At 40.7% G+C, this 26506-nt stretch overlaps 1 protein-coding gene across 3 annotated transcripts in view; it reads left to right on the forward strand.

The window, feature by feature from the left end:
* Window positions 1–2027: 2027 nt before the first annotated feature.
* ECHDC1 (ethylmalonyl-CoA decarboxylase 1) overlaps window positions 2028–26506 on the forward strand; it is a 41597-nt gene continuing 17118 nt past the window's right edge. The window contains exons 1-5 of one of the 3 annotated variants that reach the window (XM_038176638.2): window positions 2028–2155; window positions 8204–8425; window positions 14631–14773; window positions 18330–18382; window positions 20339–20419. In XM_038176638.2, the coding sequence (XP_038032566.2) occupies window positions 8206–8425; window positions 14631–14773; window positions 18330–18382; window positions 20339–20419 (497 nt within the window). In that variant the 5' untranslated portion in view covers window positions 2028–2155; window positions 8204–8205. Of the gene's footprint in view, window positions 2156–3595; window positions 3618–8203; window positions 8426–11364; window positions 11480–14630; window positions 14774–18329; window positions 18383–20338; window positions 20420–26506 lie in introns of those variants that run through there. The other 2 variants (XM_038176639.2, XM_038176640.2) reach the window with 2 other exon arrangements.

A 26506-nucleotide genomic window follows, 5' to 3' on the forward strand; every position in this document is an offset into this window, starting at 1 on the left:
ATGCCTGGACATTGCTTCAACAGAAGAGGATACGGCATTGGAGCAGGACATGCTGAAAGCTGCTTCACTAGTGCAGATTTCTGACTTGGGACTGAGGTTTTACAGTAATAAATACATGACTGAATCCTGCTGGAAGAATCTCTCCTCTGCAAATGAGAGAAAAAAGTCTTTACACTGAAATAAGAGGCAAGCTCACCTCCTGTAATATTTCTATGTATGCTGGGAATGTCATAATAAGGAAAATGAAATTGTCTGTTCTATGAAGATATTGCCATCTGAGACCAGAATATTTCATATTCTTACAGGATCTCCTAATAATAGAAAATTAGAAATATCTGTTCAGAGTGCAAAGATTTTGTTTTTCCAAATGTATGATTAATTGAAATCCTTTGCATGTTCAATCATAATATTTAATCAACTAGACCAACTTTATGCCATTTGTATTGACAGTTACGTTGAAAAACAGTTTTAATAAAGGTGGAGAAGTATTTCCAAGCATATTTTTTTATTCAGGCTACAAATACTTTAAAGTGAGTCATCTTACATATGTATATTAACAAAGACATAGCAATAAAGAGCAGCAGGCATTTGCATATTGCTTTGAATACACAAAGCAGCTGTGTATTCAAAGTGATCTGCATTGAAACGACCATTTATTTTCCTCAGTCTAGTTCCTGGTGGGGCAGCACACGTCCTTCCAGGAGGTAAAACAAACGGCCAGGGGAAAGACAGGACAGGCAGGGCTGTGACAGTGTCATTTCATGCCAGCTCTAAGTTTACACTGAATCTCCAGGATGAATTACTTTCCATGCAGGGACAGCTTTCAGAGTGCTGGTGCCGGTGAGTGGTACCTGATGCTGGGGAGGCAGCGGCCAGGAGCTCTCCTTTCGGTAGCTGCGCACACCTAGAACAACACAAACCAGACACGTGTTAGCACAGAGTGGGCATTGCTCCTTATGATGGCAGCGCAGGGCCCGTGGCAATAAGCTGCATGGGTGTGGAGGGCAGGCCTGGTGTGGGCAGGTGCCGTGGCCGCAGGGGTTGGGACAGCCAAATATACTGACTGAAGTTAAGCCTGGCTGCAGGCAGGGCTCTGGGGGCAGAGGCACGTGTTGCGGTGCAAGGTGTCATCCTGGATGGATGGGGACAGGGACACATTAACTTCTTGAATCATAGAATCGTTAAGGTTGGAAAAGACCTTCAAGATCATCTGGTCCAACCAGCCACCTACCACCAACATTACCCACTAAACCATGTCTCTAAGCACCAGGTCCAACCTTTCCTTGAACATCCCCAGGGACAGTGACTCCTCCACCTCCCTGGGCAACCTGTCCCAGTGCCTGACTGCTCTTTCCGAGAAGAAATGTCTCCTCATTTCCATGCTGAACCTCTCCTGGCACAACTTGAGGCCATTCCCTCCGGTCCTATCAGTACTTACCTGTGAGAAGAGGCTGACCCCCAGCTCCCCACACCTTCCTTTCAGGTAGTTGTAGAGAGCAGTAAGGTCTCCCTTGTGCCTCCTTTTCTCCAGACTGAACAACCCCAGTTCCCTCAGCCGCTCCTCACAGGACTTGTGCTCCAGGCCCTTCTCCAGCTTCATAGCCCTTCTCTGGGTAAGATTCCAGGGCCTCAGTGCCCTTCTTGTAGCGAGGGGCCCAAAGCTGAACAATACTCGAGGTGCAGCCTCACCAGAGCAGAGTACAGGGGGACGATCACCTACTGCTCCTGCTGGCTGCTCTATTCCTGATACAAGCCAGGATGCCGTTGGCCTTCTTGGCCACCTGGGCACACTGCTGGCTCATGTCCAGGGGAGCATCCACCAACACCCCCAGATCCTTTTCCTCTGCCCAGCTTTCCAGCCCCTCTGCCCCAAGCCTGTAGCGCTGCACGGTGCTGTTGTGCCAGCACTTAGCCATGCTGATCCTCATCCCACTGGCCTCTGCCTGCCACACCGGCTTGGGCCGAAACTCAGGGTTTTTGGCTGAAAACCCAGCTTCCAGCTGCGCACACTACAACTGGAGGAGACACAACCCAGCTGCCCTGGCAGCAGCGGTCCCCGGCAGCGCGGTGGTGTTTCCTGGAGGGGCCGCTTTCTCCGCAGCACCGCCCTGCCGGGGGAAGGGGCACAGCTGGAGCCGGGCCGGGCTGCGGGCAGGTCGGTGCCTGCCTCCCCCGGGGGACGGGGACAGGGACAGGGACAGGGACGGGGCTGAGCGGGGCTGCGGCGGCGCCTTAGGGGGGCGCAGGGGCTCGGGGCGGCGGCGGGCAGCAGGGGGCCGGGTGCCCGTGTCGGGGTGGAGAGCTGCAGCGCGCTCCCGCATAGCGGGCGGCAGGGAGGCTCTGCTGGGGAAGGCGCTTCAGCCCTGGGAGCCTGCTTTGCTCGCCACGCAGGGTGGCTGCTGTCTAAAATGTGTGTGTGTGTCCTGCCACGGAGCCGCCCCGCCGTCCTGGTAGTGCCCCGTGTGACTGCAGGGGGCTGGGGGGTGACACCGCTGCTGTCCCCGCTGCTGGTTTTTGGCTACAAAACTTGGTGTCATTTTCAAGGCGTATCGGGAAAGTATCACGAGAGGTGACGGCCAGGATGAATTCACCGCTTTGCTTTTTGTGGGTCAGGATTTGGTGACTGGGAGGCAAGCAGTGAGCTGGCTGGGGTCATTTGTGATCCTGTGGGGTGGCGCGTCTGCTCCCCGTAAAGGTGTCCAAAACACACCTAGCGGACAGTGAGCATTGCATGAACTTAAAATGAGTTTTTTTTTCCTCGCTGATATACAAACAGACCTCTTTAGACCAATGCATTAGCAATGAGGTGTCTGTGTGCTTTCTGCAGAAGATAGCAGGTTCTTGCTCTCACCCTCTGCTGTGAAACTCGGTTCCTGTGCTCACTGTGGGACCAGAACCAAATGTTATTGGGTAGTCTTGTGTGTATTTATGGAAGAGCTTCTTTTGTCAGCTGTTTTACGTCCTTGAAGGCCGTTGTTTTTCACTGGATTTGGGTAACTTTCTGTGTGATTTGTTTACTAAATCTTAAAAATAACTGAAGCATGATTAAAAGGGAAAATAATTGGTTAGGAACAGAGAGAGACGATTTAAATCTAAAACTTAGCACGCAGGGACTAAGCAGAGAACAAATGGTTTAGAAACCACACACCATCCCAAAAAGTGATCTGTTCAGAAACAAAGAAAAAACAAGGAAAAAAAAGAGGTAGAAGCTGAAAAGAGAAAAAATCATAAAAGCAACTGTAAAAGAAAAGAGGTGTAAAGGGTAAACCATATTAAAACTAAAATCACCAACAATGTTTTTTGTAACTTGCAATGTTAAAAATCTTTTTCCAAAACTTATTTCATGGTGCGTGGTTTGAAGCATCTTAAGTTAGTTTATTTGGATGTCTCACATCTTGTTCTCTCAGTTCTGGACAGGTAAACATCGTTTCTAATGCTGAAAAGTGGAAATTGGGAAGCCCAAACTGCTTGTTCTCTGAATATATTATAATGGTTAAAAAAAGTCCTTTCTAATTCTAGGTACTTCTAAAGTCTGATTTTAGAGGAATTGCAAAGCTCTTTAAGGATCTTCACACTGAACTGCAGAGATTATTGATCCTGCCTAATTTGGCTATGATGTAGGTACCAGTAATGATGTACTAAAAGTTTGAACAAGCTTCAGCAGGTTTGAGAGCAAGTTTTGTGCATCTGATCCCTCGGCCTGCATAAGATCTGCTCACTGCTTTCTTCCAGCTGAAGTAAAGCCAGCCGGAGAGGTGTCTGCCCTCAGGTTGCCTCGGCTGGTAGTTGTAGGAATGGGAAGAACCTGCCAGGTAAGGTGTTTAAGTTCGCCTGGCCATGCATCACTGAAGGAAACAGGACTGATGCATAAGCAGATGAGATAGGTAGATGGAGGGCTCTGTAACCTTCAGGTGAGGGGTGCTGACAAGCAGCTGGCATCAGCGGCCTGCTCAGCCAGTGCTGGGGTGATACCTCCTGCCTTCACCTTTCTTGTGTTGGAAGCCAGGGTCTGGGGACTCCTCTTCACTATGAGGCCCACGCCCTTGTCTTGGTTTCTCATCCAGGCCGTCCTTTGCAGTTTCTGAATTCCATCCCCACCTCCAACACTAGAATTTCCTTTTTTTTCTTTTCCTCCAACACTCACCAGCCTGCTGTCCCAGGTTTCAGTCAGCTGGTGTTAACGATTATCACTCACTTTCAACCTACCTATTTTGTACAGATGGACTATTTTCATGCTTTGGTTGTGTTTCCCCTTCGCTCTGCTCTTTTGTCTGCTTTCATGCCATTGAGGCAGTTGTGCTGGTCCTCAGCATTGGCTCGCTACTTGCCTTCCATTTGGTAGTCAGTCACCCTCACAGAGGGAACCCAGTGCAGCACCCATCAGTCACCCTCACTGTTCCCTAGCACAGATGGATGCCTTTGACAGTGACTGGTAACACGCATGCATGGTTAAGCTGTGAGTCATCTCATGATCATCATCAGTTTACATTTTCTACCCCATTCTCCACACCCTGCCTTCACACTTCTGTGCTTGTCACTGAAATTACAGCTGCTGGAGGTCAGTGTCAGGTCAAGTTCCCTAGTGTTTCTTGATCTATCAGCTGCCTTTAACACGTTTGTCAGTATCTTATATTTTTCTTTCTAATTGTTCTTTTGTTATGCAATTTGAATATTTTCTTCTCCCTGATATTTTTTAAGGACTTTATAAATTCTGTCCCTTTTTTTTTTTTTTTTCCTGCTACACTTTATCTCAGGATACCTTTATCCAAAACCAGAAACTCAGCTGATGTCTCTTTGCAGGTGATGCACAGGTCTATGTCTTCACTTCACACCTGTCACTTCCTGACCCAAAAGAAAGAGCATCCTTATTTCTCTGATATATCACGGCCAGTCATTGTAAGCTGCTTGGTGATAGCACGTCCCTGCATCCTTTCTCCCCCTTTTCTTCTTTCCTGATTTGTGTCAGTAATTCAGACACTATCTTGGAGTTGGAGTTTTCCCTGCTTGCGTATTTTAACTTGTAGATTATTTCTGTGTAGCTGCTCTGTAGCGCAGCTTTTCTTGTTTGAGCATTCAGCTCAAATGTCTGCCTGAGTTCCCAGCACCCAGTTTTCTGGTTTATCTTAGTTTTGACCATCCAGGAGGTTGCTGTGTGTATCCTTTAACCATTGCTCTGGCCAGTCATCTTTATGCTCGCTGACAATACTGACTAAGGTTGCTGTTTGATACAGTGTGTTTTAAAAGAAAAATTAGGGTTGCAACAGAACAGTGGGTTTTGGCAAGGACAGGTATGCTTGGTTGAGAGTTGGGGCGTATTGTTTTCCCAAGGAATCTGCCTACTAGAGATGGAATATCGATGCTTATATTTTCTCTGTTTTATTTTTATATTAATTTGAGTACTGAATTCTAACTAGGCTGTTACCAAAAGTGTTCAGAAGGCCTCTGATATATATACATACACAGAAAATGTGTAACTGTCTACATATACATGTGTATATATGGCACTTTCACATCGTGTATCATTCCTTTGATACTGAGCTGTTGACTTCCAACATGTGTTCATGTTAACACATGATCTTCTAGCCCATGTGGAAGTGTATTAAAAAGAATCAAGTGAGTACCGTATGGGATTTAAACTGTTGCTTTATGTAAGAGGTACAAAACCTGGGTACTGATGTAACTAAAGATTGTGGAATGTACAGCTCTTGATATCCGTACTATTTGCTTATCTGTTCCTTGCTACCAGCAATACATTAGCAGTTTTCAAAATTCAAAAGATGCAAATTGTCCATATTGTTCATTATTCCTATGCTGTCAGAAATCTGGTCATTATAAAAGCCATGCATAAATTCTGTGCGCTACCAATGTTAATGGGTATAGCATGTCAAACTAAGATTTCATTTCTTTAACGTATCTAAATAGACAATTATTTTATGTTAAGCTGAAAATTTTAGTACAATATCTCTTGGCTTGTCCTACAGCATTGTGCCGGTTACAGCAACAGCTATCTCTTGCATTCCTTTCACTTGCAGTACAAAAACTCAGTCTCAGTCATGCTGTGGGTTGCTCCATACTTACTGAAATTTTGAGTGCTGTTTGTCAGAGATCAGCAAAAATTCCTTTAGTCTGAGAGCAGTGAAGCTTAAACCTCATGCTTTTCAGTGGTTAGCTTTCTCTAACTGAGCTGTTAAAAATAATCCTGTATTTATTAAAAAAGTAGTAGGTACTGACCGGCACTGTAAGAGATGGATTTTAAAAAGTAATTCAATGATAATACCTTGCATGAGTCATTAATCATGAGTCACGATCAGCAGGCAATGATGTCCAATTTGTTTTCTAATCCAGCACTTGCTGATGCTCTTTATTGCCATAGTGATAATATTAAAGAGCTGTTAATGCATATAACCATGCAGTTAAAAATGACAGACTCTTTTTTTGGTGGAATGAAATTTCCATATCTTAAAGCTGTTTCGCTCCGTACATTTTTTGACAAGTAAAATCTAGGAAGTATAAAAATGATCAAACAAATAAAATTTGTTTAGGGTTAGGTTAAGAACAGACTTTTTTTTTTTTACTTTTTTTTTTTTTTTTGTATCAAGCCAATCATTGTGGTTTCCTAGAGAATTAAGTGTCATCTTTCTTCTTATGAGGATTGGGGAGGCTTTGTATCCATTAAAAATGGGAAACTAATTGCTCTGTGTTGAATCAAGCATAGTGCAAGCTGCGTTTTGCAGCAAGAGCCTACACCTATCCATGCTTTAGCGTTTGTTCTCTCCTGGCCAAAAATTAGTAGCTGGGTGGGAGGTTTTATTGCATGAATGTATGTTGGGGAATAAAGATTTAGAGCAACAGCTTGCTTTCAGTGCTTTGTGTGGATTGCCGTAAGTCAAAGTTGAGTGAATTAAATAAATTTGACACTTTATTCCCTTATGTTCTTTTATTTATTTATTTAGTGTTCTGGCACCTTGCTGTACTACATGACATGAGAAAATGGAAGATGTTTTCTCTTCTGAGAGCCTGAATATCAGAAGAAGAATTTGGCTAAGAAATTGCCTTTGGAAATATGTTTCCACTGTTTAAAAAAAAAAAAAAAAAGCAATTTTAAAAGCTTTGAAGGATGATAGCTGAGATGATATTTGAATGTTCATAGATACAGAGCAGTAGGTTGATGTTAAATATGAGCTAACTGATCTTGTTTTCAATCAGATTTTAACTTTATTAAATTTTTATTAAAAAAGATAAATAATAATATTTTATAATGACTTCCTTGTTATGTCCTGGTGCACATGGTTACTTTGTAGAGTGGAAATAGTGGTATGTATGGAAAGAGTGGAATGAGCCGTGGGTGTTCTGGTACACAGAAGTAGACTACCAATATTATGAAGCTTTGTAGAAAGCAAGGGCAATACTCCATTTACATGTATAATACTGCTCTACACTTTTCCTCCTTTGGGATATTGCATAGCTTCTGGTGCCCTGTGTCTGAGTGAGGTCAATTCCAAGTGGAACAACAGATACTGGAATGACTGAGAAAACATATGGTTGGCTTCTAGGGGCTAGGCAATCTAACCAGTTTTAAGATGGGATGTAATAAATAGGTTAATGGAATTAGATGATAGGGAGTTGACCTGAAGGTGTGAAAGATCTTTGGTTCCTAATTTTTTGAGTTCTTCAGTATTTCTCCCAGGAACGTATTATTGTAATAGTTGCTTACAGAAAAACAGGAAGTCCTCTTCCTGAAAGCTAGAGGTTTCAGTAGGATTTCTTCTCCAACACAGATGTGGGTTTTTTGTGCATGTTTTGTTTGTTTGTTTTGGAGGGGAAGAGGGTTGGAAGATTAGTACAGAATACGTTGGTCTAATGGAATATGCAAGTATTTTACTGCATTTCTTGAGCCTCTTCCGTGTTCTGTACCCAAATACTTTGGGGTAATTTTTACAAGAAAAGGTTTTAAAAGATGGTAATTTCTGTCTTAACTGCTAAAATCACTGCATAAAACTCAAGCTGTTAACTTTGTGGGAGTAGTTTCAAACTAAGAATTTTGTGAATACAGTCTGTAATGACCAAATTTTTGTAGACTTCTGCCATGCCATCCTCTTCATATTAGTTTCTGCTGTCCTGCTTCTCTTTCTTTCAGAAAGAAAACTGAGCTGGATCAGCTGGATCTCAAAGCAAAATTTCCTTTTTTTTTCTTTTTTTCCAGAAATGGCAGTTTCTCTATGCAAAAAAATATTTCAGACTGCAAAGAAGAGGATAATACAGCAGAGAAGGGTATCACTGTATAATGTTGCTCATGGCTATGAGGAAGAATTGATAAAGAAGAAACTTCAGCAGTTTGCTGGTGGATCCATCAACCTTTCCAAAGAAGATAATGGCATTGGAATACTTACTGTGAACAACCCGCAGCTAATGAATGCCTTCACAGGTATTAATTAATTAACAGAGATGAGAATCTGGTTTTTGTGTTTGTTTTTGATCCCCCCCACCCCCCTTCAGTTAGTTTTTCTAGGGTTTTGCATAAACAAAGTGAAAAGCTGTGCCTTACCATTCCTTAACTAAAAGAAATACTGGATTTTTAACCAGAGGTGTAGTAAAATTCCCTCTTCTTCATGGTACTTTTGCCCTAAACATCATAGATGCAAGAAGTTCCTAATGACATAAAGAATGTCTTGCAGAACGTACCTCTCCTCTTTATTTTTTTTTTTTAATGAGGACCATTCTGCTACTGTGCTTTTTCTTATTTCTCCTTTTATTTTGCCTCTACTGCTCTTGAACTATATGGTATTTTTATGGGGATGGGAAAATACGATCTTTGTTTTGTAGATGGTGTAGAAAGGGCGTTTATTATGTTGTTCTTTACCTCAAATCTTCCCTCTAACTTAAGCTTCTGCAATTTGGTATTTTCTAGTTTCCCAGACTGACTTCCATTTCTTCTTCGCTTGTCTTGTACCTTAAATACTGATGTTTGTGAAAGACCTGATGAGTTGGGTATTCTCAGGTGTTGCAGATGAGGAATCTTCTTAAGTATTGTTCACTGTAAAAGCATATAGTTATCAAAACCAAGTGCTATATTTTACTAGTCTTGAACAATGAGAAGCTTTTGATCTCCAAGATATGTATATTTGCTCTCTCTCTTTAACTGTCTAGCAATATTCCAATTTATTCAATTCTCTTCAGACATAAGTGGCACACGTTCAGGGTCTACATGTGCCTGAACTTGAGCTGTTTGCAAGCCCGTAAGAATGCCTTTATCTCTTAATATTCTGAAATGGATGCATTTGTCATCTTGTTGATTTCTTTTTTGCTGTTCTCTTTTCCTGCCCAGTTCTCACTGTTCCTTTGCTGTCAGCAAATAAGTTTGCAACACACTAGCAAAGCACAGAGCTGTTTACATGGAGAATGTCCACAAATGATTGTTAGCTGAAAGGAAGAAAACCTAACAGAACAACAGAATTTGTGGTAATTCACCCAGATGTCTCTGCAGTTGCTCTTTTGTTTCTTCTTAAAAGCTCATGTGTAAAATCATTGCGTAACATGAGAAGTTTAGTTAAAAGACGTTAGCATGGAGATTGTCTTTCTGAATACTTCCCTGTCAGCATACATGTTATTATACAATCATAATTACACTGCTCTTTGCTCTTTTTCTACAGTTTTTTTTTTTTTTTTTTTTTTTTTTTTGACTTAAAATAGAGCTGTTGAAACTACAGTTTATGGGCTGGGTGTTCATAGCTTTTTTGTTGTTTTGTTTGGAAGAATCATGAGAAGTGAGCAATAAAAGAGGAAGGACAGATAAAGCCCAGCCTGCTATGGGGATCAGATGTAATGGAAGTCAAGTTGCGGAAACCAAACCTAGAGCAGAGCAGGCCGAGGGGAGGCCTCATGGAGCACGAGGGGAGCGGAGGGGCAGGCGCTGAGCTCTGCTCTCTGGGGCAGTGACTGCACCTGAGGGAACGGCATGGAGCTGAGACAGGGGAGGGTCAGGCTGGGGGTTAGGGAAAGGTTCTGCACCCAGAGGGTGGTCAGGCACTGGGACAGGCTTCCCAGGGCAGTGGTCACAGCCTCAGGCCTGTTGGAGTTCAAGCAACATTTGGACAATGCTCCCAGACACATGGTCTGATTTTTGGGTGGTCCTGTGTGGAGCCAGGAGTTGGACGCAGTGATCCTTGTGGGTCCCTTCCAACTCAGGATATTCTGTGATTTTATGATTCTAAACTTTGAACTTACAACCGTGTTCCTTGTTTTCTGGGTGCTTGAAGGGAGGGTCTCAGAACTGATTTCCAGAAGTGCTGAGCAGTCACAACTGCTGTTTAGGCCACTGGTAGCTGTGCTTTGACTATACTGAGTGCTGTACAACGTTATTGTGCTGAAATCATATCAGACCTCTCAAATTGGACACTCAAAATTAGCAGGTATTTTCTCTCTGGCTTAGCTGGTGGTCTGTAATGTTATAAGACTGCTGTGAAAATAAATTATTAGTGAATGTGAATGACTTCAATGTTCTAGTAGCAAACAGAAGCTACAAAAAACTAAGAGGAAATTAATAGTTGTGTCTCTGTTGCAGACCCTGATTAGCATACAGCAAATGATCCACGGGACCAGACAGTTCTGTTTTATAGGAGTGTGTAGAGCCCTCTAGAGAGCAGTACCCCATTTCGCTAGGTAATAGCCACAGAAATTTGCTCTGGAAAATCTTACAGTGGCAGTTTAGGAGATAACTGCTTTTTTTGACTGTGCACCTCTGCTAGAGATTTTTTTGTTGTTGCAGCAAGGAGAGTAGAAGCAGAGTCATGTTGGCCCCTTGGCCAAAACAAGTGATGGTATGGTACGTTAATTTACAATGCTCTTCACTTCAGTTTAACATCATTGTCTGTAATCCATAGGTGCTGAGGAACTAGCAAGCACTTGATCTTTGTCCATTTGCTGTGAATTGAGTAATACCCTTCAGGGGAAGTGTGGAAAGGAATAGGATGTACAGCCCTCAAATTGCTTCAGCAAGACCTGGTTAACTTCATTTGCCAGAGCCTGTGAAATACCCTACCTCAAAGAAATTCTGTTAATGTTGTGTCTCAGAGCTTCTCAAGAGTGGCAGATATGAATTTATATGTACATATATGCTTCCTTTAGAAAGCTGCAAAACATCATTAAACTGCTGAGAGAAATTCCATTTGCCAGGCATTTACTTTGCACAGCAGCTTTTTATCTCAGAGGAATTATGTTTGTTCAAAGCTTGAGCAACTCATGGAACTGAAAGCAGAACAAAATTGTTGGCAAATTGCTAATGGGCAATGTGGAAGTTGTTATGCCTTTTTTCTCTTCTTAATTGGAATCTGATAGCCACCTGTTTGAAATGGTCTCTTTGGAAACAAATGCTAATAATGTCAGTTTAAGCCTGGTGGAACCAATTTCAGCAACCTAACCTCTTGCTGAACTAAAGTTGAACTTTATTTAAAAGAGGAGGCCAGCCTGCAAGAACTAGAAGGTAATGACGATAAACTTATTTTCTAGAATTATAATATAGAATCTAGAATAATTTCTTGTTATTTCTAAATAAAAAGCTATTTATTCTTAGTTAACAATTAAGATACAAACATGAAATATTGCAAGTACCTTCAGTGTTGTGAGGAGGATGAACTTACTGGTATCGTATGTTGAAGGACCAAGACTGGCAGAACGAGGATTTGCTTTACTGTTGTGTCCTCATCATTGTATCAGACATCCCGTGATGTGTCTGTTGGTGAAATAATAATTCAGTGTTGTCAGTGTACACAGTAATGGAGGGAATCCTCTGCCAGGGAGAGGGGGCAGGTGCTCACCTCCTTCTCTTGTTCCACCCGCTATTGCATGCGGCTGGCTCATACAGTCCCTTTTTATAAGCTCAGTTTTTTGGTTACCTAGATTTTTGGTTCATAATACTCTCTGGAAAGGCTCTTCACTACCTCACTGCTTTCATTATTAAAAGCACCACAAACAGTGGTTGTGCTGTGTCTTGGCTCTGGCAAAGCTTTGATGCCAGTCCAAATAACTTTCATGTAAGAAACTTGAGAAATACACAAAAAGCAAAATCTGTGGTGTTGAAGCACACCTATTTAAAGAACTGTTTGCAGGAAAGACATTGAATATGCTGTCAGGCTGGGAAAGCATTTCAAGTGAAGACCAGTGGAAGCCTCTGCTAGCCTAGTTCTGCTCAGTATTTTCATTTGTATCTTGGGTGATGAATAGAAAGTGAACTGCTGAAATTATCAGATGACCCAGGATTGGAAGAACTTGCAAGAAGGTTATTTGGAGCAGGGGAGTGGAATTCAAAGTGAAGTTGCTTAAGTGCTACAAAGAGCTCAAGATCAAAAAGGTGAAATTCAGTGAAAACAGATGTAATCTGCAACACACAAATAGCCTGAGCAAATTAGAAAAGCAAATGGAAAGGAACTGGTAAAAGTGCAGTTCTGGTATATAGGATGCCATTAAAAAAAAAAAAATTGTTCTGGTATATAATATTTAATGTCCATTTACTTCTTGCTTTCCTCAGGAACATGGTCTCAACTATTTCAGTGGCTGAGACCAAACCAAGGTGGAGGTCCTTTGTAAAGCATTCATTCTTGACCTGGTGCTGTGATGCCTACTTCATAAGGAACTGCAAGGAAAACAAGTAGGAAGAAAAAAATCTCAGGATGTTAGGATGGCTGCTAACAGGCAGTTTTAGGCCAGGAAATGTTCATTGTACATTCAGTGAAATGTGTGTACAGGTGTAGGATCAAAAAAATAAGAGATTTGGAAAAAAATGAAAGGTTGCTTGAGATATTAATCTAAAGGTCATTTACATCTGAAGAAGGTAGGTCTGTCCATGTACATCCTCATCTAAGGAGGGTAGAGCTTAAAGCATCATCATCCTGTAGTTATGCTGCATTTTAAAATTACTTTGTATAAATATTTTTCTCTTAAGAACATATGAGAGTCCTTCAGAGAGGAAGAGCTTTAAGTTAATGTGGGTATGCTCAGTTGGTGTGGAAGATAGGACAAGGAGTAATGGCTTCAAACCCATTTTTTTGGGGGGTGGATTTAGATGAAATATAAGGAAGAAATTCTTCACTCAGAGGGTGGTGAGGCACTGGCATAAGGTTGCCCAGAGAAGCTTCAAGAAGTGTTTTGACAAGCTCTCAGATACATGGTCTGATTTTTTATATGTATATATATATAGATATATAAAAACTTTTTTGGGGTGGCCCTCCAGGGACCCAGGAGTTGGATTAAATGATCCTTGTGAGTCTCTTCCAATTTGGATATTCTATAATGTGAAGTAGATTGAAAACAGAGATCTGTAAATGGATGAGAAAATGTTTCTTGCTAAGGAGTGAATACTTCTGGATGTCAGATGTTAATTCACACCTCAGTGTTATGCAATAAAAGATGAAAAGAATCACGGGCATGGGCTGTTGCAGTAATTGTTCGAATTCCATATATAGTTGATGAAGAAAGGTAGATGTGGTCAGAGGTCTCTGGAAGTAAAGCCTGCCAATGTGAGTTCAGGCAGTTGCTTTGGGCAGTACATAAAACGAGTTTTCACTGAACAAACTAGATTCTACTCTCAGCAACTCATGATGAAATGTCTGAAGTGTCCAAACCTCTCAATTCCACATTTTAAATGTGAGCTTTACATAGCTGTCTCACAGCACTGATAATTTTCTTCCCTTCATCCTTTTTTCCAGTTTCTTTAGAGCAGAAATAAAGTAACCCAAAAAAGTCTGTTGTGTAACTCCGGGGATTAGCACAGTTATAACTGTCTGTAGTATGAGAAAGCTCTTAAGTGAACATATGAGAATATCTGAAGTAAAAAGATGGTACTATTTAATCCATACAGTTGAAGCCTAGGATGTACTTTGTAAAGACAGCTTTTCTAGACAGTTACCCGGGAGGGAATAAAAGATGTTTCAGAGAAATTTCCTTTTTTATTGTTCTTTTGAAAAAGTTATTTTACTTCGATTTTTAAATCTATTTTCTTTTGGATGGATGCTTCTAAATGCCATTGGCCTTCAACACTGTTTGCTCTGCAGCCTTTTCCTTTTCCTTTTCCTTTTCCTTTTCCTTTTCCTTTTCCTTTTCCTTTTCCTTTTCCTTTTCCTTTTCCTTTTCCTTTTCCTTTTCCTTTTCCTTTTCCTTTTCCTTTTCCTTTTCCTTTTCCTTTTCCTTTTCCTTTTCCTTTTCCTTTTCCTTTTCCTTTTCCTTTTCTTCTTTTTTTAAATATATTTACATTTGAATATGCAGAGTGAAATGGCAGTGACATGAAAATGACTAGATGGACTGATTTGGATAGACACAAGAAGTTAATGTGTCCTGAATTTATGCAATTACAAACAAGAATAAATCAGGTAGAGTTTATGCTTATGCCACTTGAATTTTTTGTTTTGTTTTGGTGAGTGTAATGCAAGCTGCAGAATACTCATCAGAATTTCAGGAAGTACATATTTGGATTAAAAACATGTCCGTGCTGGGCGGGGATTTAAGGTGATTCTTTCCCTTGTGTTTTTAAGCCTATCACATCTTAATGATAACTTGATTTTGGGAGTGAAGAATGTAGTGTAAAACATGCTGCTCATAGTCATTTTGTTCTAAGTATTGCTTCTCATCTCTCATAACAGGCACTATGATGCTAGAGCTCCAGGAGAAGGTAGCTGAACTGGAAAACTGGAAGGATGGCAAAGGCCTTATCATCTGTGGTGCAGGAAATACTTTTTGTTCAGGATCTGATTTGAATACTGTCAAAGCAATACCCAACAGCCAGGCAAGTAGTGATACAAAGTTTTGGGAGAAAAATGAGCTTTTTGATATTCAGAGATCCCTATCAGACAGAGGTGTTTCACTGTGTTTATGCTGCAATTTTACATGCAAAGCACAGGATGGAGCTTTTCATGGTTTAAAAAATGCTGGCAACCACTTTAAGCCATGGCTTAAGTGTCACTGTAATTGATTCATAACTCTGAATTCCTACATGACTTACTCTTTTTAGCCTTTTCTTTTAAAAATCTCATTTTGGTTTCTCAGAACAGTATATGGTGCATTTACACATAAAATAACCCGTGCTTCAGTAGTTTGACCTTTAAAAGCAAAGACAAGTAATCACTTCTTATATATTCTCAAGTCAAAAACAAACTTAAGCAGCGTAGCTGCTATTTCAAGGAGGTTTCAATTTTGTCAACACTATGTCTGGACCTGAATAAAATGGAAGAACAAATGTAACTCTTGTCCAGTTGAGCTTTGGCAATGATCCCTTAGTCCAGTTAGAGGAGTCATCTGTAATTTGGGGGTTGAAGAGCTTTTAGTAATGGCAGAAATCACTTCTGTTTTATTCAACCAATTGGCTGGATGGACGTGGTATTTGTCATAATCTGCAGTACGGTCTGCCTTTCCATCTGGTGCAGGAAAGGCAAAATAATGGCCAAGAACGTTGAAGGATTTCTGTGCCTTTGAGTGGCTTCTCCTCTTCTTCCTCCTTCTCCTCTTCCTCTCATGTTCAGCTATTCCTAACCCTGAAACGAACCCAGATCCCCTGCCTGTTCTTTGTTGGTGAGCACTAATGTTAGGGTGACCAAATCACGGCAGGCAAATTAATAGTGGTATTGTTAAAGAAAAATGTTTTCTTTCTGCCCTTGTAAACCTGGTTCCCAAGAACAATAACCTCATTCTGGAGTGAAACTTGAAAAGCTGGCTATCTGAAAAGCAGAAGAGGTTCTTGAAAGAACAGCTAAGAAGAAGAAGGCATGAAGGAGGTTTTCACTTTCTTTGTTCTCTGTCTAGAAGCCTTACAACAGAGGTTCCTAACGAGTAAGCAGCAGAGGACTTCTGAGCAGATGGAAATGATTTGTGAAGATGGACTAAATCCTGGCCTGCCTCAGAAATAGTGTGGCCAGCAGGGCTAGGGAAGTGGTTGTCCCCTTGGCACTGATAAGACCACGCCTCAAATGCTGAGTTCAGTTTTGAGCGCCTCAGTACAGGAGGATATTGAGTTGCTTGAGTGCGCTCAGAGAAGAGCAACGAAGCTGGTGAAGGCACTAGAAAACAAGACCTGCAAGGAGTGGCTGAGGGAATTGCAGTTGTTTGGTGTAGAAAAGAGAAAGCTTGAGGGAAACCTCATCGCTCTCTAGAGCTACCTGAAAGGAGGTTGCATTGAGGGTGGTGTTTGTCTCTTTTCTCAGGTGACAAGTGATAGGACAAGAGGAAAAGGTCTCAAGTTGCACCAGGGGAGGTTTAGGTTGGACATTAGGAAGAATTCCTTGATAGACAGGTTGATTAGGCGTTGGAACGGGTTGCCCAGGGGAGCGATGGAGTTCCCAGTCCCTGGAGGTATTTAAGAGACGAGTGGACATGGAACCAAGGAACATGGTTTAGTGATGGGACTCAGTAAGTCTGGGTGATGGTTGAACTTGGTGATCTTGAAGGTCTTTTCAAACCTAGATGATTCTGTGATTCTATTTTTCTATGACTATAAGTTCGTGCAGCAAAAAGAACCACTGGTACAGTTTCCTTTTCTACTTTATGAAAGTGACTTTCTTTTTCCTTGTATCTCCCAGCTGCACCCCAAGCTATTAATCCTTTTTTTGTCTTTGCATGTCGTGCATACAATATTTTACCTGCCTTTCTTCTAACTAGTTTTCTTCTGACTCTGAGGACCATATTAGAGCTGAAAATGTGATTATTCCACTAGACTCCAGTGAACATCTCTCTTATTCAGATCAAAAATACTCTGACTAGTAGCCTGATTTTTCTTATCAGGAAGACTTGAAGGGTATGTTGTCCAGGACTCAAGTAACTCCATCTCTTTTGCTTTACACCTTTTTTATAAGCCCCCTTTAAGTACTGAAAAGCTGCAATAAGGTCACCCCAGAGCCTTCTCTGTAGGCTGAACAGCCCCAGCTCTCTCAGCCTTTCTTCATAGGAGAGGTGCTCCAGCCCCCTGATCAACGCTGTAGCCCTCTGGACCCATTCTGACAGATCAACATCCTTCTTGTGCTGGGGGACCCAGACCTACACTCCAAGAAGGGCCTCACAAGGGCATAGCAGAGAGGGATAATTGCCTCCCTCAGCCTGCTGGCTGCTCCTCATGCTGCTGTCATGGCATCTTCTGTCTGCCAGAAATCTGTCCCTGAATACCATAATTCTGGTTGGCTGTGGGCAGAGTAGGTCTTGGGAGTACATGAATAAATTAACAGTAAATTGGCTGAAATTGTCCTATTCCTGTTGCAAGCCCCTATTCCAAGAGCTACTGAAGATTTACTGCATCTTTTCTTTCCCAGAGGTATGAGTCAGAAACTTTTAATTAAGGCAGATTCTTTAACGTGAAAACCCCTGTAAAACTGTTCATTAGAAATCAGTAAATACCGATACAGATATGTTGTTTCTTTTTCTTCCTGCCATTTTTTTGGAAGACAAGATGGAATTGTTACCTACTTTATAATTTTTACTATACCCAAGCATTATTTTTCTTAATTTGGATTAAATGTCACATGTGCAGTTCATTTAACATACATATACAGCCATGGTCATATTGTATCATTTGGCTTAGTCACGTGTGTGTGTTCCTGGTCAACACTAGATGCCTGGAGAAGAACGTAAGAACAGGGAAGGCAGAGAGAAAATGATTTTAATTCAGTATATTTTTTTAGTCTCCAGCAATTTATGGTATGAAGGTGTTACCTTGTACTTAGTAACCTTTTGCAGATTTTTCTGTTGTGAGATTATGTAGTTGTTCTTGAATTCATGTAGTCCTTTAAAGGTTGCAGTAATCTGCTGTAAAGTGTTCTGTTGTGTATGTTGTAGGAAGAGATACTTGTTCTGAACCTGGCAGCAGCTGATTTTATTTAAAGCCTTTGTTCTTGTACTGGAAGAGAAGGGAACAATTATTCCCTAGTCACTACTGTTTGCAAGCTGATGTTACTTTTTTTTTCCTTTCTGTGTCTGAAATGCTTTTGATCCAAATGATTAAAATAAAAAGCTGGTAAATTTTCACTTCTGTAAAGTTGTGTGGATTTAGAACAGTATGGAGTTCGCAGCCATCCATGGTCCTATACAAATGTTTAAAGCTCATCTTTACGGGTGCTTATCTGGGAGGAGTGAGAACAGGAGATTTAGAGGAAAGGATGTAAAACTTTACATCACAGCAAGTTGGTATTGAAATTATTTTTATAGTGGCTTAATTATAACTGCAATTTTAATAAATGATTGAGGGTGTTTGTTGTTTTTAACTCAATCTATACTAGATTTTCTATTTGTGCTTAGTGGGGTTGGACTGGATTAAGGACAAGATTAACCAATTAACATTTTTGAATTTTCATTCTTTATAGGATGGGATGAATATGTGCATGTTTATGCAAAACACCTTAACCAGACTTATGAGGTAATATATTTTCTTTACCTTTCTTTATGAAGTAATTATAATAATTGAAATACGTTTTGGCTAACTCTTTAATCAGATGTTTTAAATATTAAACTTTGAATCCCAGACCGTGTATTTGCATATGTTAATCATGTAAGTATTTGTGGATTTTAATTTAGGCCTTGACATTTTGCAACTATTATTAGACTTTCCAGAGATTGGAACAGAAAAATACCTATAGGTTTCTATGTGGAGAGATGGGAGATAACTATAGTTAAGGAAGCATAGGCCTTTAATGTTTCTGAAGCTGACTTCTGTAACTCAGTAGAAATTGCTTGCTCTTAACAAACAAGCAGGGCCAGCTTATGCAGCCCACACAGGTAACATTTATTTAATATATTTATTTAATCTTCCCACTTCATAAGAGGAATGTATTCAGTTCTACCATCTGGTACTCCTGATTTCTTTTTCCTTTCTTTTAGATTCAGCTTCCTTTAAGAAATCACATTTCTATTACACGCATGTATGGTAGGTTCCATTTTTTGACTGCTCAGGGCTTTGTTAAGATAAATATTTTGTGTTTTCAAATAGTATATATGATAAAATGTTATGAGCTAACAGTATTCTGCAAAACTGCCCAGGAAATTGGAGACTTATTCTTAGTAGTACTGTATTGGAATGAATCCTCAGGATCTGAATTAGAATCCATTTGTATAATTTGGCCTTGGTATAATCAAAAGTGATGTGGCAAAACAAAGAGGAAGAAGATGTATGAAGATTAAAATCTCACCTCAGGTATCTTGACTTAAAGTATATTGCACTGTATTGCGGTTGTGGTTCAGGTGGAGCACTAAATCGCTCTTTGGCAAGATCTATCTTAGTTGGATCCATCTCCCTCAGAGGGAGCTGAGGCAAACTGTGATCATGAAGGAGGTGCCTCAAACAGATGAGATGAGTGTGGATATAGGGTGCTCGAACCCGTATATTCTGGGTTCCCACAAACCATAGGAATAATGAGGTTATCTTTTTCCAAGGGTTCCCTTGTGCAAATTACTGTGTTAAGTATGCTGCAGCTGGCAAGTGGACTTGGGCCATAAGAAATTTTTGGCATTTCTCTTAAAGTAGAAGTAAAACCAAATACCAGATTGTGATTGGGAGGCTGACTTCTGAATGTAGTTTTAACCCTGCTTAATGAGTTAAATGCCTCTTTATAGTAAAAGATGTATCAGCATGCAAGTCTGGGACTGACCAGTTAATCTTCCTTTCTTAGGGTACTTGTCTTATCCTAAGTCAGTCACTGTTTATTAATATTGATTTCACAATGACAGTAGGAAAAGAGTTTCTCCCCACATACTCTTCCTTCCTTCTGTCCTTTGAATTACCTTGAACGTGATTGAATACAGCACCATCATAGCTAACAGATTGTTGCTATCCTCAAAGGACAGTTTTGTCCTCCGAAAAAAAGTTTTATTGATGTCTGAGATGATAGCACTGCTGTTTGAAGAAGTTTGCTGAAGTTGTCATGCTGAATCTCATTGTTTCTCAACAACCGAATTGTGCAGTTCTTAGGGTCCCTTGCTACTGCTCTCTGTATTGTCCTGGCGTAGTGTAGAGTCTTGTGTCACTGTCCTGTCATTCCTTCTTGCAGAAAGTCTTCTCAGGTATAATCGTAGTATGTATTTTTTTTCATAATATAGGACGTGATCTGCTTTACTGTGATTCCATTAGATATTTCTGTCTTGCTGTTGCATCATGGTTCCCATATTAATTATGAAAGAATGGATTTAGTTTAAGTGGAGTTGGTATTGTGCTGCTAACCTGCAAAGATGTTATTGAAAAAATTCAATAGATTTGAATTCAAAGATCGAATGAGTTAGAGCAGAATGTTTTTCTGAGCTTTTACTCTAAAGATAGTTTGCCTTTGATTGTTTCTCAGAATAAAAGAATTAATTTTGCTTGCAAAATTCTCTTGCGTAGATTGCCATTGATCAGTGTTGCACTAATCCAAGGAAAAGCTATTGGAGGAGGAGCTGAGCTTACCACAGCATGTGATTTCAGGTAAGATTAACAATTTCAATAGCCACTGTTGCATCAGTGATTTAATGACTATGTATGAAAAGTAGGAAGCTTTAGGTACCACTTCAACTTGGAGTCCCATCACAGAATCATAGAATCATTCCGATTAGAAAAGGCCTCTAATATCATGTAGTTTAACCTTAAACCAAGCACTGTTAAGACCAACATTAAACGATGTCACTAAGCACTACATCTAAATGTTTTTTGAAGGCCTCCAGGGATGGTGTCTCAACTACTTCTCTGGGCAACCTCTTACCAATACTTCACAACTATTTCAGAGAGAAATTTTTCCTAATATCCAACCTAAACCTCCCCTGGTGCAACTTCAGGCCATTTCTTCTTGTCTTACCCCTTGTTGCTTGGGAGAAGATACCAACACCCACCCTGCTATAGCCTCCTTTAAGGTAATTGTAAAGTTTTATAAGGTCTCCCCTGAGCCTCCTTGTCTCTAGGCTAAACAACCCTAGCTCCTTCCAGTGCTCTTCATAAGACTTGTTCTTTAGACCTTTCACCAGCTTCGTTGCCTTTGGAATTGGGCCTTGGTCAGCAGACTTCTGGAAACTTCAACTAGTACAAATAAAAGATTACTTACTGCTGAGTTACACAGTTTGAAAAACTGTGTAAAACAAGAACAGTGACGAACTTTAGCAACTGTCTGTCACGGACAAAGTGGTTCCAAGATCTTGTACCTAAGTGAGAGGCAGGAAAAATGCATAATTATATATCTCCTTATGTCTCTTTTTGTTGCAGCAGTTGTGAGTAAAAATAAATAAAACTGTCCATTTATCTTGTATAAGATAACATAATTGTTGTACAGTTTTTGAAACAGGTTTGAGATGCAGAGGAAAGCAAATGAGGTTCAGTTCCTGTTTTTTCCACACAGGTGCAGGCATTTGCCAGCATGAAACAACCAGCAAAAATAGAGGGCTTTAATTAAAGAGGCTGAATGCAGAGCAGGAACTGGAAGAAACTAACATAATAAAATGTCACTTTATTTAAACAGTTGCTAATGTGCAGACAGACAGCCTACAGATGTAGCAGGATAAGCCCTGCACACAGCCTCTCTGCAAATTAGGAACTTTCAGTGAAGTTTTTATCGAAGAGAAGGAAATGCGCTCTTTAAGAGGGCCTTAGTGCCTGAAATGACAAAGAAATTGGCCAAAACAAGCTGAAAATATTTACATGCAAAAGTAAATTAGAATATTAATGCTGTTCTAGGTATCAAAACTGGGCTTTGCAAAGAAGAGATGGCATCCATGTTGTTTGAGCCTCTCAGAAGTAGTGAGTGGCTTTGAAACTTTTGCTTTGAAACTACATTCACCTGGATCTTTCTTCATATCTCCACAGCTTTTAGTGTAGGTACAAAGATGCATTAAGCTCTGACTATGGCCTCTGAGTAATGCTGTACTATAAATACCTGGTAAGAAGCCATGTTTGATAGCTGTAGAGTTGACCAGACAGTTTTATCTGGGAGACCTAGTAGATCTTACTGAATCTGTGAGTCCACTGACAGAAAGTGGATCCTGTTATCCCTAAGGAGGAGTTTAAGGCATGTGAGCATAATGAGATGGCAATCTTTTGCCTTTCTAAAACATATACTTTCTACTCTTACTCCAGCTATGTTGTTTGACATACTGTATAATTATAATCATTGTCAAGTAGCTCTTATTTGCATGAAGTGAGCAGCTGCAGTTCCTCTGATGTGCTGCCATAATTTTCGCAATAACTACAGCTGTTGATCCGTCTTCCACTGCTTTCTAACACACCCATCCAGTGCAACTAAATAATAGCAATTCAGAAGAAGCAAATGGGACTTAATTAATAACAGAAACAAGATAGAGAAACATTCTCTGTACTGTTGTTATTGCTCTTGAGTTTGAGGCTTTTAATACTGGGCAACAAAATCGTAGTTCTCTGAGGACTATGAGCAGATAGTTGTGGAACAGAAATATTGTCCTGAATCACTAGATACCAAAAGAAGAACCTGAGAATAGAGATCAGAGAGGTTTGTTTTCTTTCTTTATGTTGAATAAACTTCTGATCTCTCTCTCTCTCTCTTTTTTTTTTTTTTTTTTAATGAGAGTGAGTGAGTTGTAGCTGCTTTTGATTTAATTTTTCAAATCCAATTCTATTTTTCTCAGTTATCATGTTAAACTAATAAAGGTCTTGGTCCTGGCCTGAAAAACTTTCTTATTTTCATCTCTACCTTAGCACTGCATTAACTATACTGATGCTGTTGAAGTGATTCACTTGAACTAAAATGGCTTACGTACCTTCTCAGAAATGCACTCTGGCAGCATGATGCACATCTATACTGGAGTAGAGGTGTGGACAAATTCAATTTTAAAACATCTGATGTGGTTTAATATGTTACTGATGTAGTACACTGTTCTTCCAGTAGCAGTTGTTGTGGTTAATTGTCTCTTATTCTGTTTTCAGCCAGCTCATGTAAAATTAGGTTAGGGAGGTCTTGCATGAGCTTTGGCACATTTATTGCTGACATAAGGGCAGTGATGAAAAGCAGAAGCATTTTAAGTCAGTCTACTTCAGTTTGGAAGAGGATGTCTTCTCGAGGCATCATCTTCAATCTTATCTTACTTTACGACTGTTGCAGTACATCTCTCCATAAGAAGGAAGGTCCTTATAAGATTGTAAACAAAGGATTTAAAAAATTATAATTATCCAGACCTGTGCAAGGTAATTAAAATCCTTTCAGACTTTTTTCTGATATGAAAGTTGGGAAGATAAGGCTTCTGACACTGTAATTATTTATCTCAATTATATCTGTAAATCTGAATAAAATAAAACTGTATGTATGAAACTTGTTTTGGCAGCAAGGCTTTGTGGTAGTTTCAAGAAACCTAGACTGCTTTCAATGTGCCACTACTGTGTATTTTCTGAGTCTGCGAAGATGGCTGTGGGATTCTGCTGCCAATGTCAGTGTACATTGCAGTTCTGCATGACACTGCAGCCATTTTAGTGGAGTGCACAAATGACTGTGTACTGGGTTCATGTGTCAAGGTTTTGTTAGCGGGGGGCTGCAAGGGTGGCCTCTGTGAGAAGAATCCAGAAGCTGCCCCATGTTAGATAAGGGCCAGTTTCAGCTGGCTCCAAAGGGACCTGCTGCTGGCCAGAGCCAAGCCAGTGGCTAACATTAGTTGGACCTCTGTGAAAGCAGATTTAAGAAAGGGAAACACCTGCTGCACAACAGCAGCTGGAAGACAGGAGTGAGAACCAGCCCTGCAGACCCCAAGTTGAATGCAGCAGGAGGGCAGGAGGTTCTCCAGGCAGGCAGCAGCAGTTCCCCTGCAGCCTGTGGAGAGGCTCCTGGTGGAGCAAGCCGTCCCCCTGCAGCCCATGGGTCCCACATGGAGCAGATCTCCACGCTGCCAGACCGTGGAGGAGCCCCTGGTGGAGCAGGTGGATGTGGCCTGGAGGAGGCTGCAGCCCATGGAGAGCCCCCGCAGGAGCAGGCCCCGGGCCAGAGCTGCAGCCCATGGAGAGGAGCCCACGCAGGAGCAGGGAGTCTGGGGGGAGCTGCCACCCGTGGGGGACCTGTGCTGGAGCAGTTTGCTCCAGCAGAAAGTGACTGTGAAGGACTGGAGGAGACAAAGCATTAGGGACTGACTGCAGCCCCCACTCCCTTATTCCCTTGTGCTGGTTGGGAAAAGGAGGTAGAAGAGGGCTGATGGTTTGGAGGGAAGGAGGGAAAACTTTCACCTGATTCAGTGATGCAGTTTTACAAAGAAGTGAAATGAAATACCCATTCTGAGTTCTCTGTGTACAGAAACCTGAAGTGTATCCTGTATGCGCAACACATGAATTTAAGGAGAGCTTAGTTTACAGGGTTGGCTAAGGAATTTGGACAAGAATTATAGTGGTTTGCTGGGCAATGAAGTAAAAATTAGATATGGGGCAGAAAGGGATAGATAAGGGATCTGTCTGTGCAATTAGCTGAACACAATGATCTCTGAGCACATTAGCATCAGTGGGCTACCAGCCAATAGCCGGAACAACTGGCTTTGAATTCTGAACAGGCTTGTCTTCTGTTTCACATTGATGCCTCTGAGAAATCTCACTGGGTAATCTGTAGGTCATTTAGACACCTCAACAGCTTTGAAAATCTGGCCCTATCTCACTTGATAAATGAACTTCATTGTACCTGGTGCTTTTGAAAAATATAGTCTCTTCCCCTGCACCCCCCTTCTTATTCTCTAATGCTACTGCAGTCAAAATAGTCAATTGTGAATCCAATTTAAAAGATGGTGTCTCCAGGCAAAGGGCAAGAGTACCAAGATAGAAAGCTATACACTGCTCATAATATTGACCTCAAAATGGGCTCATCAGTAGAAGCAGAAGTATTATTTTATTTTTTAGAGAATAAATCAATCAACTATAATTTCTTCAGGTGGTACTGATGTTCCATAGTTAAATTACAAAGAACCAATTTCATTACTCTTGTTGTTTGTGCCGAGTGATATCTTAACTTGTAAAAAGCACCATTGATTTAAAGAAGCATTTGCGTTCTGCGCAGTCTTCTGCTCTGTCTCGAATGGCAGAATGAAGTTTTTAACAGGGGAGGCAGCTTGTCCTAGTAGTACTGCATTGATATCAAGTTGGCCCTGCTGTATTTGAGTTGAATGTTTTCTGCATTTTTGTGAAACATGTAGGCGTGCTTCTTATTATTTTAAGGTGATGATGTGTTCCATCAAAGAGATGCTTCTGCTGTTTGTGTTTCTGATGACTTGTTTATATACTTTACAAGCATGCATTTAGTGCATTAAATGTAACTTGGACAAAATGACAGGAGCAGAAGAAAGTACAACTGCTGCGTAGATGTAGGCCCACTATGACTGACTTCATGCTTGTAGACAGTCAACAGCCATCCTTTTATTAAGCTACAGTTCATTTGTTGCTTCTTTAAAAAAAAAAAAAAGGCTTTAGAAATGTTAATATTCTACAGTAAGCTTTTCCAAGAATTGGTTTCAGAATGTCAGAGCACAACGCACTTGCTTCTTTGTAAATATTTTGCTGTATGCAAGGATTTCAGCTTTCATTTTTATCAGAAGGAGCCTTTAGGTATACAGGATGTTGCCATTTGAAAAAAAAGAGGACCTCAGCACATAGTAGCTCTTTTCTTTGTGCAGAGCATGATATGAATGTTACGGGGTGGAATTCACATATCCACGAGTTCTTGCACTCGTGCCGACAGTTTGGGCCGACAAAGCACTTTCCATCAGAAGTGACTCCGTAATGTTGCTGCACGTTGTTTGGAACAGAATTGGTAGCTATGTCTAAGAATGGTTTCTGGCAAATTCAGGTGCTTGCTGTATGCCACAAATCACTCGTTTAACTCTGTTAACTTCCCCTCTCGTATATATGAGAGGGGGACATATATGTGTGTGTATCTACGCATAAAACCTCCTTGAAATCAGTTGGTAATTTTAAAATTTCATTGCAGTCATGTATTGCTTCCCATGTGAGATCCCTGGGAGCTTTGTTAGTACATTTTTCTGACGAATTTTCAGAGAGATGCATTATGGTTTTAAAAGTTTCACGTTGTCTGCCTCTAAGGAGGCTGTGTGACCTGGCACACTTGATGTCTGGTTAAGAAATCACAGCACTGCTAGAAATGGACTTGAGAACCTATATTTTTGGAATTATGTTTGTGGACTAGTATTGCTTTTTCTTTATTACCAGTTTTTATTGGCTTTTGAAATTCATGTGTTCACAGTCTTCCACACAAAGGGTTTTTTTTGCATACAGTCCACAGTTCAGATTTACTACTGTTTGGTATTACTGGAAATGTAAATAACAGCAACAAAACATGATTTTGAGTTGAAGTTTTCTTTTTGAGGTTGTTTTTGTTGTTGTTATTTTTGGTAGGGATTTACTTTATCCCATTTTTTTCCTCATTGGGAAAACAAATCATCTTATTGTGGAAGACTGAGTGTTTTGTCATCAGCATGTATCTACCTTTTTGACTACTACTACCATGCAACCTTATGTCCTTTCTGTTGAATAACCCTGTATGCAGCCAGTTCTCTGCTGTGCAGTAATAATAGAGAT

This window comes from Anas platyrhynchos, chromosome 3 (genome assembly GCF_047663525.1).
Source record: "Anas platyrhynchos isolate ZD024472 breed Pekin duck chromosome 3, IASCAAS_PekinDuck_T2T, whole genome shotgun sequence".
Classification (NCBI taxonomy): domain Eukaryota; kingdom Metazoa; phylum Chordata; class Aves; order Anseriformes; family Anatidae; genus Anas; species Anas platyrhynchos.